The 13,319-nt window shown below is 41.4% G+C and overlaps 1 protein-coding gene across 1 annotated transcript in view; it reads right to left on the bottom strand.

Moving 5' to 3' along the window:
* Positions 1–74: 74 nt before the first annotated feature.
* The window catches only part of CLVS2 (clavesin 2), a 54,755-nt gene continuing 41,510 nt past the window's right edge, over positions 75–13,319 (bottom strand). The window contains exons 3-5 of the mRNA XM_009645243.1: positions 8,037–8,147; positions 4,793–5,013; positions 75–162 (exon numbers count right to left, since the gene is read on the bottom strand). Coding sequence (XP_009643538.1) covers positions 75–162; positions 4,793–5,013; positions 8,037–8,147 — 420 coding nt within the window. The remainder of the gene's footprint in view (positions 163–4,792; positions 5,014–8,036; positions 8,148–13,319) is intronic.

The raw sequence follows: 13,319 nt of genomic DNA, 5'->3' as shown, positions 1-13,319 counted from the left end.
TCTTTCCCAATGGTTTGCCTGTGGCTGAGAGGCAGTGCCTTCCACCTCAGTTCATGTCCGATGCTCAGGAATTGTTAGTCAAGTGAAAGCAAAGGCTGCATGTTTTCTTCCTCATTCTTATCCATGCGTTTCAGCACGCCAGGATCCACAACCGACTGAGACCTGCAGAGGCATAACATGTTGATTTGACATTTCTAGATCAAGACAGATGAGGGTAAACCTCAGCACTCTTTTGTTTATTTTCATTTCTGCTAGGGCTTAAAAATAATGGTACAGCATTACCCAAGCATCTGATCATTGCAAATGGTCAGAAAATACCCTCACAGAGTGATTACATGGCTTTAAAGGGCTGGTTTGTGGATATAAGAGCAAAACTGGAATAAAGCAGATCCTCTTTTCTTCAGTGAAACAGTGAAGCAGGGTGCATCCTCAGCACACAACAGAGGGCAAACTGAGCTGTCTTCTATACTGACTTGAGCACTGCCCCTCTCTAACAGAAGGTTATATGGCACCGGGCTGGTAGAAAAGGTGCAATCCAGCCACCCAGCTGGCTAATGGCACACTGCAATTAGAGACGTATTAGCTGGAAGCACAAGTTGCTCCTTTTCTGAACAGCACTTAAATGCAACAGTGCGAGCTCCTAAGCCAACCCTAGGGAATCCTGCCATGGCCAGCAGGATTTCTGGAGCAGTGGACACATCTGTCAAACTCACTTAGCAGCTCAACTAAACAGAGCAGAGAAGGACAGTAAGGGCAAACTCAGTGATGATTGTAAAATTTCTCCAGATTCTCTGATTCAGCACAGAAGCATAACACTGGTACCCTGCCATAGCCATGCGTGAGGGAAAAAGAGGAAACCCCAACCTCCAGCAAAATCAAAATGCTCCATTAAAAACAAAGTCCAAAGTGTTAAGATCAACTGTTGTATCACCTACATCTCAGCTTGTCAAAAAGCAGACATTTCTGGGGTACAGTAAAAACAACCCTTGTTAGATGTTTCCTTTAGTGAGATGAATCTCATGCTACAAATGCCTGTTTCTCTTCCTTTCTGTAAAGATTTGAGATGGCTAGAGGATGTGTACATCTCTACAGTGTAGGCATCTATTCTTGATCAGTGGAAGCACTGCTACAGATTTGCCCATTTGGAGGCCTACAGCACAGAGAAAAACCTTTATGAATTCTGACCTCTCAGGATAAACATACAGAGTCACTCCCACCCTCTTATAAACAGGCATCACCCACTGAAATCAATGGATGAGGCTGATAAGCAAGAGACAGTTTGGTCGTTCTCAAAAAATCTGAAGAAAACCTTCAAAAACACAAGAAAAAACATCCGAATTAAAGCCTAGGTAAAAACTTTAAACATAAGGGTATTTCCTAACAATACTTACCACGTTCTCTTACTAAAGCTAAAATCATGAAAATTAGCTTTAAAAATCTGATGGTCTCTCTTGTGATAAACGTAATTAAAAACTTTTAATTAAAACTGTACAGTAACCCTAATCTAGAATGCCGGTCAGTTCCTGAGGCAGAAAACTAAAGCACTGAATTAAAAATGCTTTTTTTAAAATCTTCACAAGGTACCGTGCCAATGCAAAGCTGATTGAAAATTCGCTGGTGGGAAGCTGTACTCCTGGAAAATCCAGCTCATCAAGATAAAAAATGCCGTGGAAGCATATTAATTTCAAAGGATTCCCAGCTGAATTGAAGTACTAATAGAAGACTGAGCCTTTTCCTAGGCCGCCAATGTCTGAGCAGCCAATGATCCCAGCTCTCATCCAGGGAACTGAAGGGGAGCTGGAAAGGCTGCAAACCCGGCCTCAAATTCCCAGGGAGGCAGTTGTGGCCGCAAATTCCCAGGGCCTCCGAACTCCCTGATACCATGGCAGATGTGAAAATGAAATTGCAGAAACCTTGACCTATGGCTTGTAAAGCTCAGGAGCCTAATTTCCTTGAAGAAGGAGAAATCGTTTTCATTCAGTTTTAAATCAACATTTACGGTCGTGCTTCACTCCATTCAGCAGCAACTCATGAATGAAGGTACACAAAAGGAAAAACATTTGTGTAAGTCTGTAGCACCTTCTATCTACATCTCCTGAATAACTTTACAGACGTTACTGAATAAATTCTCACAAAACACAGTAAGACAGAGTTGCACTACAAAGTCCCGTTGCAGAGGTGAGGAACCAAAGCCACACACAGATACTTTCCAAAGCTGATCAACAGAGACCTGGGGGCTTAGACGAGAAGAGGATGCAGGTCTCCAGCTGGGTGCCTCAGCCATGAGAGCCACAGGTGGACACAGCCCACACGGCTGCTGAGGCAGCGGCGATGATGCCACGTGACATGAACACGTTCTCCCCCAGAGGTCTGTGCTACAGGTGGGATTAATTCCTCCTTATCTCCAGCACCCTCCCCACCATAAGCCTTCCTTTCAAGTAGAGATCATCCAATTCACCAAAAGTTCAAGGAGATCTGGAGAAACATCACTGGTTCATACGGGGGCAAAAATGAGCAGCAAAGAAATTAATTCTTAGCAGGATTTTGATTTAAGAAGGATATTCTTCCAGAGCAATAAACTGATTTTTAAACGTCAAGCCAAATTAAACAAGATAATTGTTGGAGATCTGCTAGACACCTGTGAAATTTGTTCTAAGAAGTTAAGCACTTTTTCATTGACTTACTGTCATGGCTTTTTATATGTTAAAAACCTTCTTCTGCACTAACATACCTCCCTGAGTGAGGTTTTAAACTGAGAGAAACAATCCATCAGGTGCTGAATACAAGTTAAATCTAATCTTTAATGAAATAGAGTTTATCTGTTTTACCTTAACTTTTCTATTTCTGTTTTAACACAGTCTGTGCACTTAATACATCAAAGTCCTGGGACTTTCTGTCCATCTTACTACCACTCCCTTCCACTTGGTACTAGCACAGTAAGTCTACTTAGTACTTTTTATATCCAACACAGCAGGGAAGGAGGATTCCAGCAGGTGCTGCAGACATACTAACTGAAAAAGAACGTGAAGAAGGTGAGGAAATTTCAACTCAATAGTATGTAGATAAAAATTTCAACATGCTTATTTTCTGCAGTATGTCTCCTACTGTGTCAGCTAACCCAGGCTGAAAGAATGTCAATTTGAAGTTTACGCTGAAGTGTAATTCTACAAGAAGGATTTTTCAGGCACAAGTTAAATGAGAATAAACCAGGTAAGTGTGAGAAAGCATTCCTTAAGAAAGAATAAAGAATCTGGTCAATCCACTGCTTTTCTGTTTAATAATGTGCTTGCCCAGGATAGTCTGGAAAAGTCCGCTCCAAAGGGTCTTGTCACAGGCCTTCTCATGCACTCTTGCATGAAGCTATTTACTCTCATTACTTTATTTTGCAACAGTAAGCCTTCTGCATTTCAGCTCCTGAATTCCACCCTTCTGTCTGACAGCTTCTCTATTGCCTCATAATGCTTGTATTACCTGCAAATCATATACAAATGTATTGACCACTTTTCCCCTACCCCCGTCTCTTCGCTGTCCCATTTTCTCCCTTACTTGTGTTCATTGCACCTTTGTCATACAGCTTCAGGACCTTTTTAACTTCTTACCCTAGTTCATTCCCATCCAGTCTCTTGCTGATTTCCCACTTTCAATGCACTGTAGGGTTTTTCAACACAAAATCCTTAAACTGCACTGCTTTTTTTCTTTTTTATTCCTACGGCAATCTCCTATTGTCTCCTCCCTGTTTCCCCAAAAATATCTCCCTTTTAAACCATACTGTCCTCCCCAGTCTATGCAATATTTTCCAGCCAAAATCATCTTCCTGGCTGAGGAGTCTGAAAATATTTTACCCTGTCTGATCTGCTTCCAGAGTCTGTCTCCTCTTTGCATCAAATGCCATCTCCTGAAACTGCATTCTGAGCATATTCTGACTTAATTTTAATGACTTTATGTACTGTTTTCTGCTATGTTTGTTCTCTTCTGGTTCATTGCTAGGCCTACCCCTATGAACTTGTGAGCTGCACTCTGACTTTTGCTGCCCTGCTCAACTTTTCCTATCACCCTGCTGTAATCTTTCCCCTTCCTCTTCTACTGCCCTGGCAAGGTTGAACCAGGTTTACCCCTCCCAAGTGAATCACCTCACCGCTTCCATAGTTTTTGGGGAGGTAACTAACCTCTCCCTATACTTTATTTTGAATGGTAAAATACAGCAAGCAATCATGCTGTATCTATCTTCTCAAAGAGAAGAATATCAGAAACACGGGATGTTTACCAGACCCAAACATAACATTTGGCACCGATTTTTGCTCCGGTTCTCCTCATTGCTTTTTTTCATGTTGGGTGCAGTCACTGTGACTGACAGTTCAGATGCTGCAAATGTCCTGGCACCTACAGGCTGGTGGATAGCAGGCACCAGGCTGTGGGATGGAGGATGGTCAGAGTTATCATCACCACCCAGCTGGATAATTGGCCCCAATTTATCCTCTGCACCGAGGCTCACTCCAGCTAGCACTGTCTCTCTAATATTGGGGTGGGATATCAGCTTATTCCAAACACAGTAAACACAGTACTGTACACACTACCTATATGGCACCACAGAAATAATTAGCTGTACTCAGCTCACAACTCACATGGTTAATAATCATCACCAGGGTCTATAAAAACCAGTGATCTTAAGAAAGGAAAAAAACAATCCTTGTATATAATAAACTGAGGGAACTACCTTCAGCTTCATAAAAGAGGAGGAAGGCAAATGTTAACCTTATGGCAATACTAGAAGACCACAGTACCTTTAACCCACCTTTTCATGGATTTGGGAGAGAGGTCCTTTTCTATATCCTTTGCAGGAGCGTTGTAGGAGTCCACGTTGCATTCACTGTCATCATCGTATTCATGGTCAAGCAGTGTTCTTGCCCACGTTCCCATGTCGTAGGGGGGCAACATTCCTCCAAACTCTGAAGGCAGGATCTCAGGGTGTATTAGTTGATGCAGGCTGTTGAGGTTATTACCATGCAGGAATATCTGTATGTACACATGCAGGTAAAAATAAAGCAGTATCACAAAAATCATCAAAGCCCAAATTACATCATCATTATTAGAGGATATTGTACAGCTCCAATATTCTAGCTGTGCTGGGCTAACAGAGATGGCCACTAACACACACATTGCCTCTGCCTTAAGCATGGTCGTACTATGTTCATAAGCCTACAAAGTGATTAAAGCATAAATTACTTTAAATGTTTCCAGGACAAGGGGCCTAAGGAGGGTAAGAACTGGTGTCACATAACTAGATGGAATGAAGATTAGACAGACAGACTGCCTATCTCTTGTTATTTGCTTTCTCTAATCCTATGAATTGAATTTAAAAAATTAATTAAGACCATCTATAACAAATAAAATTATTATTCACGATATGCATTAAGGAATACATATCGAGACTCAGCATCCAGCCATGAGTTCTATAAATAAGATAAATAGTTCAGTGTAATGAAAACTCCACTGAAAGGATTTTCTTCCTTCATATGGTGGTGCTAGTAACTACTAGCCATACTTGACAATATGTGAAATAATAACAATACAATAATTCTTGTGACAACAAGAAGGAAAAAGTTGATGGACTACTTGATATTTTCCATCAGTGTTTTGGTAGACTGGTTTATTTTCAGATATGTTTTACATTTATATAAAACATAAATGTATATGAATACTTGTGTATATATACTTTATATTTAACCTTATTGTTTCTCCTCAGAGACCTGGAATGTGTGACCACTAGAAACAGAGCACCTCTGAATTTGGACAGCCTTCTCCCACAGACACTGGGGACCTGAAGACCTTCCACTGGGAGGAAATGCCTGCTCTTGGGTACGGCTGCACAGACAGCTCACAGCAGCTATTTCTGGGCTAGCACCTAAGATGGGCCAGGACTCATTCTTTGGGACTAGGAGCAAGTGCCATGGCACAGTTCACATCCGTATGGTTAAACTCCTTTCATCTCCAGAACAAGCTCACCTCATCCATGCTGCTCACTAATCCGTGCCATCCCCAAATTGTTCATGGGCAACGTCTAAGAAAAGATCAGCTGGCACCAGCCAGTGCCATGCCAGAAAGTGCCTGTACAATTGAATAGGAGGAATGGCAGTGCCCAGCCTTTTTTAATTTACTAGTGCTGAAGTAGCCAGCAAGGCAAGGTAGGATGTTGCCTCCAAACTGCTGTACGCTGCCTCTCGTTCCCCACAGGGCAGGCAGAGGTGTGTGCGCAGACAGGTGTCAAGCCCTACCGATTCACATCCCACTTCTCCTTGCAGGGACTTCTCTGGACAGCTATACCCCTAGCATGGTTTATCAAGAGTTAAATTCAAAAGGCAGAAAAGACAAAAAGACCAAACATATGCTTGTCTTGTATTGCTCATTTCAGCCCATCTTCCAGTCAGCTGTGGAGACAGGCAGCTTAATATGACCGTGCAAACCCAGTAATGTTCTTCCATCTCAGAAAGGAATTTATCCTTGTGTGAAAGAACAAATATTAATGGCAAAACTAATTTGTTTTAGGGTGCCTTTCCAACTGAATGTTTCACTTCTTAGCAGTTGTTTTTATATATGCTTAGTACTACATTGATCTGAATATAGCTATCAGTTGCAAATCTACCAGACATATTAAAAAAATACAAAATAATTCAGGATAAACACAACAGACAAATAATGAGCCTCATAAAATTCTGAAGAGAATTCTGTTGGGTCTGGGTTTTTTTCACAATAAACTGTTCTCTTTTTTTTTTTTTTAAAGCTGATTTTAAATTTTATGTGCTGAGCATAACTCACATTTTGACACTGAGTTTTGGACCCTAAATCGATATTTAACGGCCTGACTACTTCTTATTGGTATTCAGTATTGACAAAAACAGTTGTAAAAGGCCACTGTTTTTGAAAATATATGCTGCTGATTCAGGTGTCTAAATAAAAATGTAGATGCTGATAAGCACCCACATTCAACTGCCTTGTCACTTATTTTTAATATTGTAACACACCCATGAGCTGTACTTTACTCCCTGGTTATGCATATGCAGCACTTGGCTTTAAAAGGCCTCAAACATATATGGCACTATAATGTTCTTTGTTGAAGCTGTAGTCGATGGAGTGCAACTGAATCTTGCAAAATGGCTTTTCATTTGCATATTTATAACAGATATTACATAAAAGGCTTTGTGATCTATAGTTCAAAATCTGTGAATACCATAGGCCTCTCAAGCATAATGTGTCAGTAAAAAAGAGCTAAACACCAAGGATCATTGCGGCCTTGCAGATTGTGTTTGAGGAGAGAAAATACAGAGTTGCTTAGAGAGCTGATCCCATTAAAAAAAAAAAAAAAGATCATCACATTCTTTGTAGTGGCTTTGTGTGTGGTGCTGATTGTGTTTTCCTGGATGACAAATTTCCTGTTACAGAAATAATATCGTTCTATGTGCTATCACCACCAAGCTCTAATTTAATTGCACCGATGCAAATGCTGCATATTCAGCAACATCTCAGAGACTGCTCGTGCTTATGCACAGATGCATGCCCACAAATTTCCTTTCATTGGCTTTCATACAAATCAGGTTTTTCAAACTACTATCTGTGTATTTTAGTTCACGCTAATGTCAAGGAAATCACATTAGGAAGGGACTTCATACTCACTACTGTTCTTAAAAGAAAGACACAAATAATTTTAACAGAAATTGAATAGAACTGAATTTAATAGAATCTTAATACAAGCCGTAATGTTGGCGATATTTTTTCTATAACCCAGGAGAAAGCATATGCTTACATTTTAAAATACACTTAAGTGCGCTGCTTGACTGTATCCTTAAAGGATAACGCTGTATAACTTTCTAAAACAGTTAAAGATACTCTTTACAATGCAGCTGTATTTAAATACTGTCCACCAATAGCAAGCTGAAATATTGTGTATAACTACTTTACTAGAGTACGATACATCTTTATTAGAGTATGATACATCTGCTGACTACAACTGCCAGGTAATGGACAATTAAACAGAAGAATACCCTTTTTCGTGTCTTCTCCTTTAAAAAGGGCCGTATAACTGTGTAGAGGGCATGGATATACCACGGCTGATTGACGAAATGTATTCCTCCAAACCGAGCTGGAAAGCTGTCCTGTACGTCACAAAAAAAATACATACAATGTGAGTTGACCCTTAACAGAAGTCTCACACGCATCAAATAATTTTTTAATGCTGATTGCTTTCATTTTAATAATAAACCTTAAACGAGAAGAAACATTCTTCAAAACTGTGTCCTCTCAGTTGAGTTCCAAGCTTCCACACCAAGCAGCCACACACCCTGGAGAGAGCGATGAGGAAGCGTGCTGAGACAGCTAGATTATTCCAATAATGGCACAGCATTTCTAACCTCCAGAAATGCTTTAAACTTTTATGGTTTGCCCATATTCCATCTGCACAATATATTTTTCTCTTTTCCTATTCTACAGGTTTTATTCATTATTACTAGTAACCGTCTCAACTCTTCCAGTGTCATTTAAGAGCACTAGAAATGTCCCTCTTGTTTCTACCTTAAAAAGAAAGTGTAAATCTAAACTACTATTCAAAGTGTCTCCAATATTATCCATATTTCATAAAACTGAGGATGCATTAAACATTATGCATAAACTGTTATGCAATATCCATGACAGTAATTCTTGTCACATAATCAGAGGCCTTCTGGGAGCTTAAATGTAAGTATAGAATATCTGTATTGAAGCAACAACTTTCCTTTTCCCTTACTGAAAAACACAAGGAGCAGACAACTCACTAGGAAAGATTCTGATCCGCATTTTCAATTTCTGAGTCAGAAGACTATGCTGGGACAGGGAGGGGGGGTTGGCAGTTTGAAGAGGGCAGCCACTCTGTCCTGGAATACTGTTGCCAAATTCATCGCATGTCCTTATTTTGTCTTTGCCTGGTTGATCATATGCTCAAACAGTGCAATAAGCTGCTGCCGTCTGCTACCTTGCCCAGAGTTACAGCACTGAGCAAGGATGCAAGAGGTGTAAACAGGCTTGCAAATTGACGCACGTCCCCTTTTGTTTTCAGGGGTTATGTCAGAACCTTCTCAGTGTTTAGGGATACAGGCTTATTAAATTAATGGCTTTCACTCGAACCCTTATTCAACAGGTGGTCACCTCTAGGCAGCCATGGTAGTCACTTAGATCAAAACTGGCTTCCTCACAGCAGCAGCAACTCCCATTTGACAATACAGGTACGAACAAGGACATGTTTCCCAGCTACACCTCCTCCTCCTCCTGTGTGGATGCAGTAAAGGCAGCTTCAGGTCCGTGTCAGTGAGATCAGAAGCTCAAAAGGAGGCAATCAAATGGTTAGACAGGGCACTCTGTGCAAACAGACATATTTTGCCTCCCCTGGAGGCAAGACAGCAAGCCATAGGGAAGCATCCAACAGTCTCGCTATAACCCACAAAGCAGCACTTGAAGCATCCTCATTTAAGGTCATACAGCAAGCAGTAAAAAAATGGCCTAGAAAAAAATCATAAGCTCTGTCAACCAATAAAGAACTGTCAGATAAGGAAAGCAGGAACTGTAGGAAGGAAATCTTTAATGAAATGCTTCCAGACAGGAATATACTTTGAAAAAGTGCATGTGCCAAGCAACCTCCTTAGTTCTGCAAATGTGTAGAGCTGTGGGAATAACGAAGCCCAAAGGGGTCCCTTGCTCCTCTCAAAAATACCATTCAAATACTGGCAGGCACTCCTACCCCAGGGAGTCTTTACATCAGGGTGCCACCTGCCTCCAAATCGCAATGACTTGGTGGATTACCAGATACAATATTTTCCATCAAGGAGGCAATGCTTTAACAATATTCTACAGGGAAGAAGATGACAGCTACAACACACACCACTAATGTCTGGCTGGCCACAGCACAACAGTCAATGCAATTAACAGTCTATTTTACAGATTTTCTCCAGAAACATTTGATTAGCAGCAGCCTTGAAATAAAACAATCCTTTTGAAAGCCTACAGAAGCCTCACCTTGCTGAATGCCTAGTTCCTGTCAGCGCTGACTGAATGTCAAACAGGATGGTGGATAATTTGACATGTAATTCACCCTGTTCAATATCGTAAATCCCCAAACACCATTTTGAGAACACAACCTCTGATGTACAAAAGGTAGTAAATTATGTCCCTATCACAGCAATCCAACCAATCCATTAGGAAGGATAAATCATTGGATGACACCTTAACCTTTAGTTGCAAGAGATACCATTCATCTACAGAAGGTTGTGTTTATTTGGTTTACCACAGCTGCTGCTCCAGCAAAGAAGTCCCGTGCAGCATGCCGGGTACCATGCACAAAAGAGCATACGCTAGAGCTGCAGAAGACATCTTTTTCTAGTTTCATGTAGATGTCTTTGAAGACATCTTAAAAATTAACACTGGAATGGTAACTGTGTTAAGCTTCATTGGGGTCAAACACTTTTTATAATGTAGGCGCTATGGAAGACAGCAAAGCAAAACAACCATTCCTGGGGCTGCATGCCTTCTTGCATGATTTTATAAGCTTTTAAATTAACAGAAGTGCCCCAAAACTTACACACACCAAGTTAGGAAACGTTTGCTCTTTATTGCTCAAAAGATGTCTCAAACAGAAACTGAGGACAATTTGTGAATGAGAAGATCTCAACAGGTAAACAGGTATTTGTATTCTACCGCAGGCTCAAGAATGGATGGCTTTGTTGATAGTCAGGTGTTTATGAAGATATTAAATTTCTAGCAGGTAAAAGGAGTATCTTAACAAAGCACCACTCTGATACTTCCACTATCCTTTTCTGCATCTTGGAACCCATTTACATGGAAGGTCATGAATATACGTGGAATGATTTTCAAATAGAAAATGCCACTTAGTATTAAAAACTGATTTGTTTCAGTGCTTTTCAGCATTAAAGGTATTTTCCAGAACTGACTAAAGAAGTTGGGTATTTATCGATTTCTGTGACTGAAGTGTCCAAATGCAGGAGAACTTCATAAGGTGTAATTAGGAACCCCCAAAATTTGGGCCCAGAAAGGGTGATTTGATCAGAATGACCCTGCACTGTACACAGTGCTGGGACTAGAATTCAAAAGCTGCTGAATGCAGATCCAAAACTCAATCTCAACAACACCTGGTGAGAAAATAAAAAAGCAGAATAAGCAACTGCAGCTGCTGGAGAAACAGGTGTCAGAAGGTTGTCTGGCTCTTCTCAGCCGTATCTGACTTCCGCATGGGGATTTGCCAGACAGATGGCCACCCTACACAAACAGCAGGTAGGAATTTCTTCCAAATCACTGAGTCTTGTGGGTTTTTACATAGATTAAGTCACAAGCATCGTGGCAGTTGCAAGTGCCTCTGTAGACATACTGCACTTCAGCAGAAAAGCCTGTAACCCATGAATCATATGAATTCTAAGTAAAAGGAATCCCATGCCAGAAAACAGTAAGAAATGGAGATCAGCCATGAAGCGAGCTGTGCATTTGACTGGAAAAGTAATAAATCTGATGGGGTATTACCGAACTAACCTGTGATTATGCAGCAGAACACAACCTAAGCGTGCCTCCCATGGACGCAGTTTGGGACACGGCCACTCCACAGACGCGGGCAAGCAGGTAGTAACTATTAGGGACCATCGTTATTGTATCCTTGTGATACAAGGCTTACAGGTAACAATAAATAGTGGGCTGCCCAGGCAGCGGCACATCCCTGCACTACTGTTTGCAGGACAGGGCGACTACCAGTGCACGGCAGTAACCGACCTCTCTTCTAGCATCTACAAGCCAGCATTGGAGAATGACCCCAAGCAAACTGCCTCACCGGTTTTCCATCTCCAGGGACGTGGTTTTGCTCACTCACAGGACACCAGTTTTACCTCTCTGCTGCACGGAGTTTATATGACCTGTCGCCACAAGCTTCCTCTCCAAGGACCCAGCTGCTGTTGCCTGCTACCACCCATGGCACATGCTAGGAAGCCAGTTTTCGACTTGTTTGTTAAGCACCACATCCCACCCTGCGCTGGACTCGGCTATCACCTGAGCCAGCTCTCAAGGTTTCATAGAGGGTCCTGCTCTCCGCTGCGGCCAGCAGAACTCTTACAGCACATGGAATAACAGCAAAACCAGGGTATGACATTTTCAACAGTACCTAAGAGAGGAAAGTGCCAAATTCCTACTGAAAATCAGTGTAAGTCTTCTTAGTGGTGTCAGAACTGTTATCATATAGATAATAAAAATGACCCACCTTTTTCATTGTTACCAAATGCAAAAAATGAAAGAACTTCTTAAAGTCCACATTATTCTCCACTCCTTGGGGATTGTGTCTACATTTAAACCTCTGAAGCCTACTTTTTAAGAATTATCTCCCCCAGCTGAAATCAGTACTGAAGTCAACTTTGTGTTTGCACAGCTCTTAGAAGTGGAGTCTTTGAAATTGCTGGCACCGTTGTGTGCCCACAGATGCATTGGCAGCCCAGCCACATCAGGGCCTCACAAGCGTGCTACACGTCACCTGCAAATAGCCCGTGTGGACACACCTTGCCACTTCTTTTTAGGGGTTTGGTAATACCCCATTGGTTTTATAACTTTTCCAGTCCAATGGTGAACCCAAATAGTATCTTCATAATGGAAAGCTCCACTAGAAAGACACTGAAGCATTCTGCCTGATACAAGATGTGGCACGACTAAACTTAATTTTTAGCACGTTAAGGGGGAAATGATGGAAAATCACAGGAATAAAAGCTCTGATTAGAAGGAGTATTTCACTTCCTTAGTACAAGAGTTGAATTACCAGAGGAACTAAGAGCTGTCCACATCAGGAAAAGAAACCCAAGTCTTGCTCCCAAACTGCAACTTTCATGGAAGTTATTAAAGAACAAGGCATTCCTAAGACCAAACTTCCTGCAGGCATCCAGCCATGACAAGGGTAATTTTAATGCCTCAAAACAAAGTAACTTTTGTGTCAAGACTGATAACCTGTGCTCAAGGCATGTCCTTAGGCCAGGACCATAACCAGTGGTATGGGATAAAGAGACTGAGAAGCATGTTTGTGGAGTCTAAAAGAATTTGGACTGGTTTGTTTATGAAAACAAATACTGGAAGCCAGATGCTATCTATAAACACACTAGGGAGAGTAAATCAGAGGTAAGGAAAGACGCTTTCAAAACGAACGACAACGTTGACACACAAACAAATGAGAAAAAGCTCACCATGAACACAGCTGGACTGGAAAGCAGTAGACAACTTTGAATCGGCAAACATCCAACAAGCTGGCGGGGGGGGGGGGGGAC

The sequence above is a fragment of the Egretta garzetta genome, unplaced genomic scaffold, assembly GCF_000687185.1.
Source record: "Egretta garzetta isolate BGI_Z169 unplaced genomic scaffold, ASM68718v1 scaffold18, whole genome shotgun sequence".
Taxonomy (NCBI): Eukaryota; Metazoa; Chordata; class Aves; order Pelecaniformes; family Ardeidae; genus Egretta; species Egretta garzetta.
This window is presented reverse-complemented; position numbering and strand designations above follow the sequence as displayed.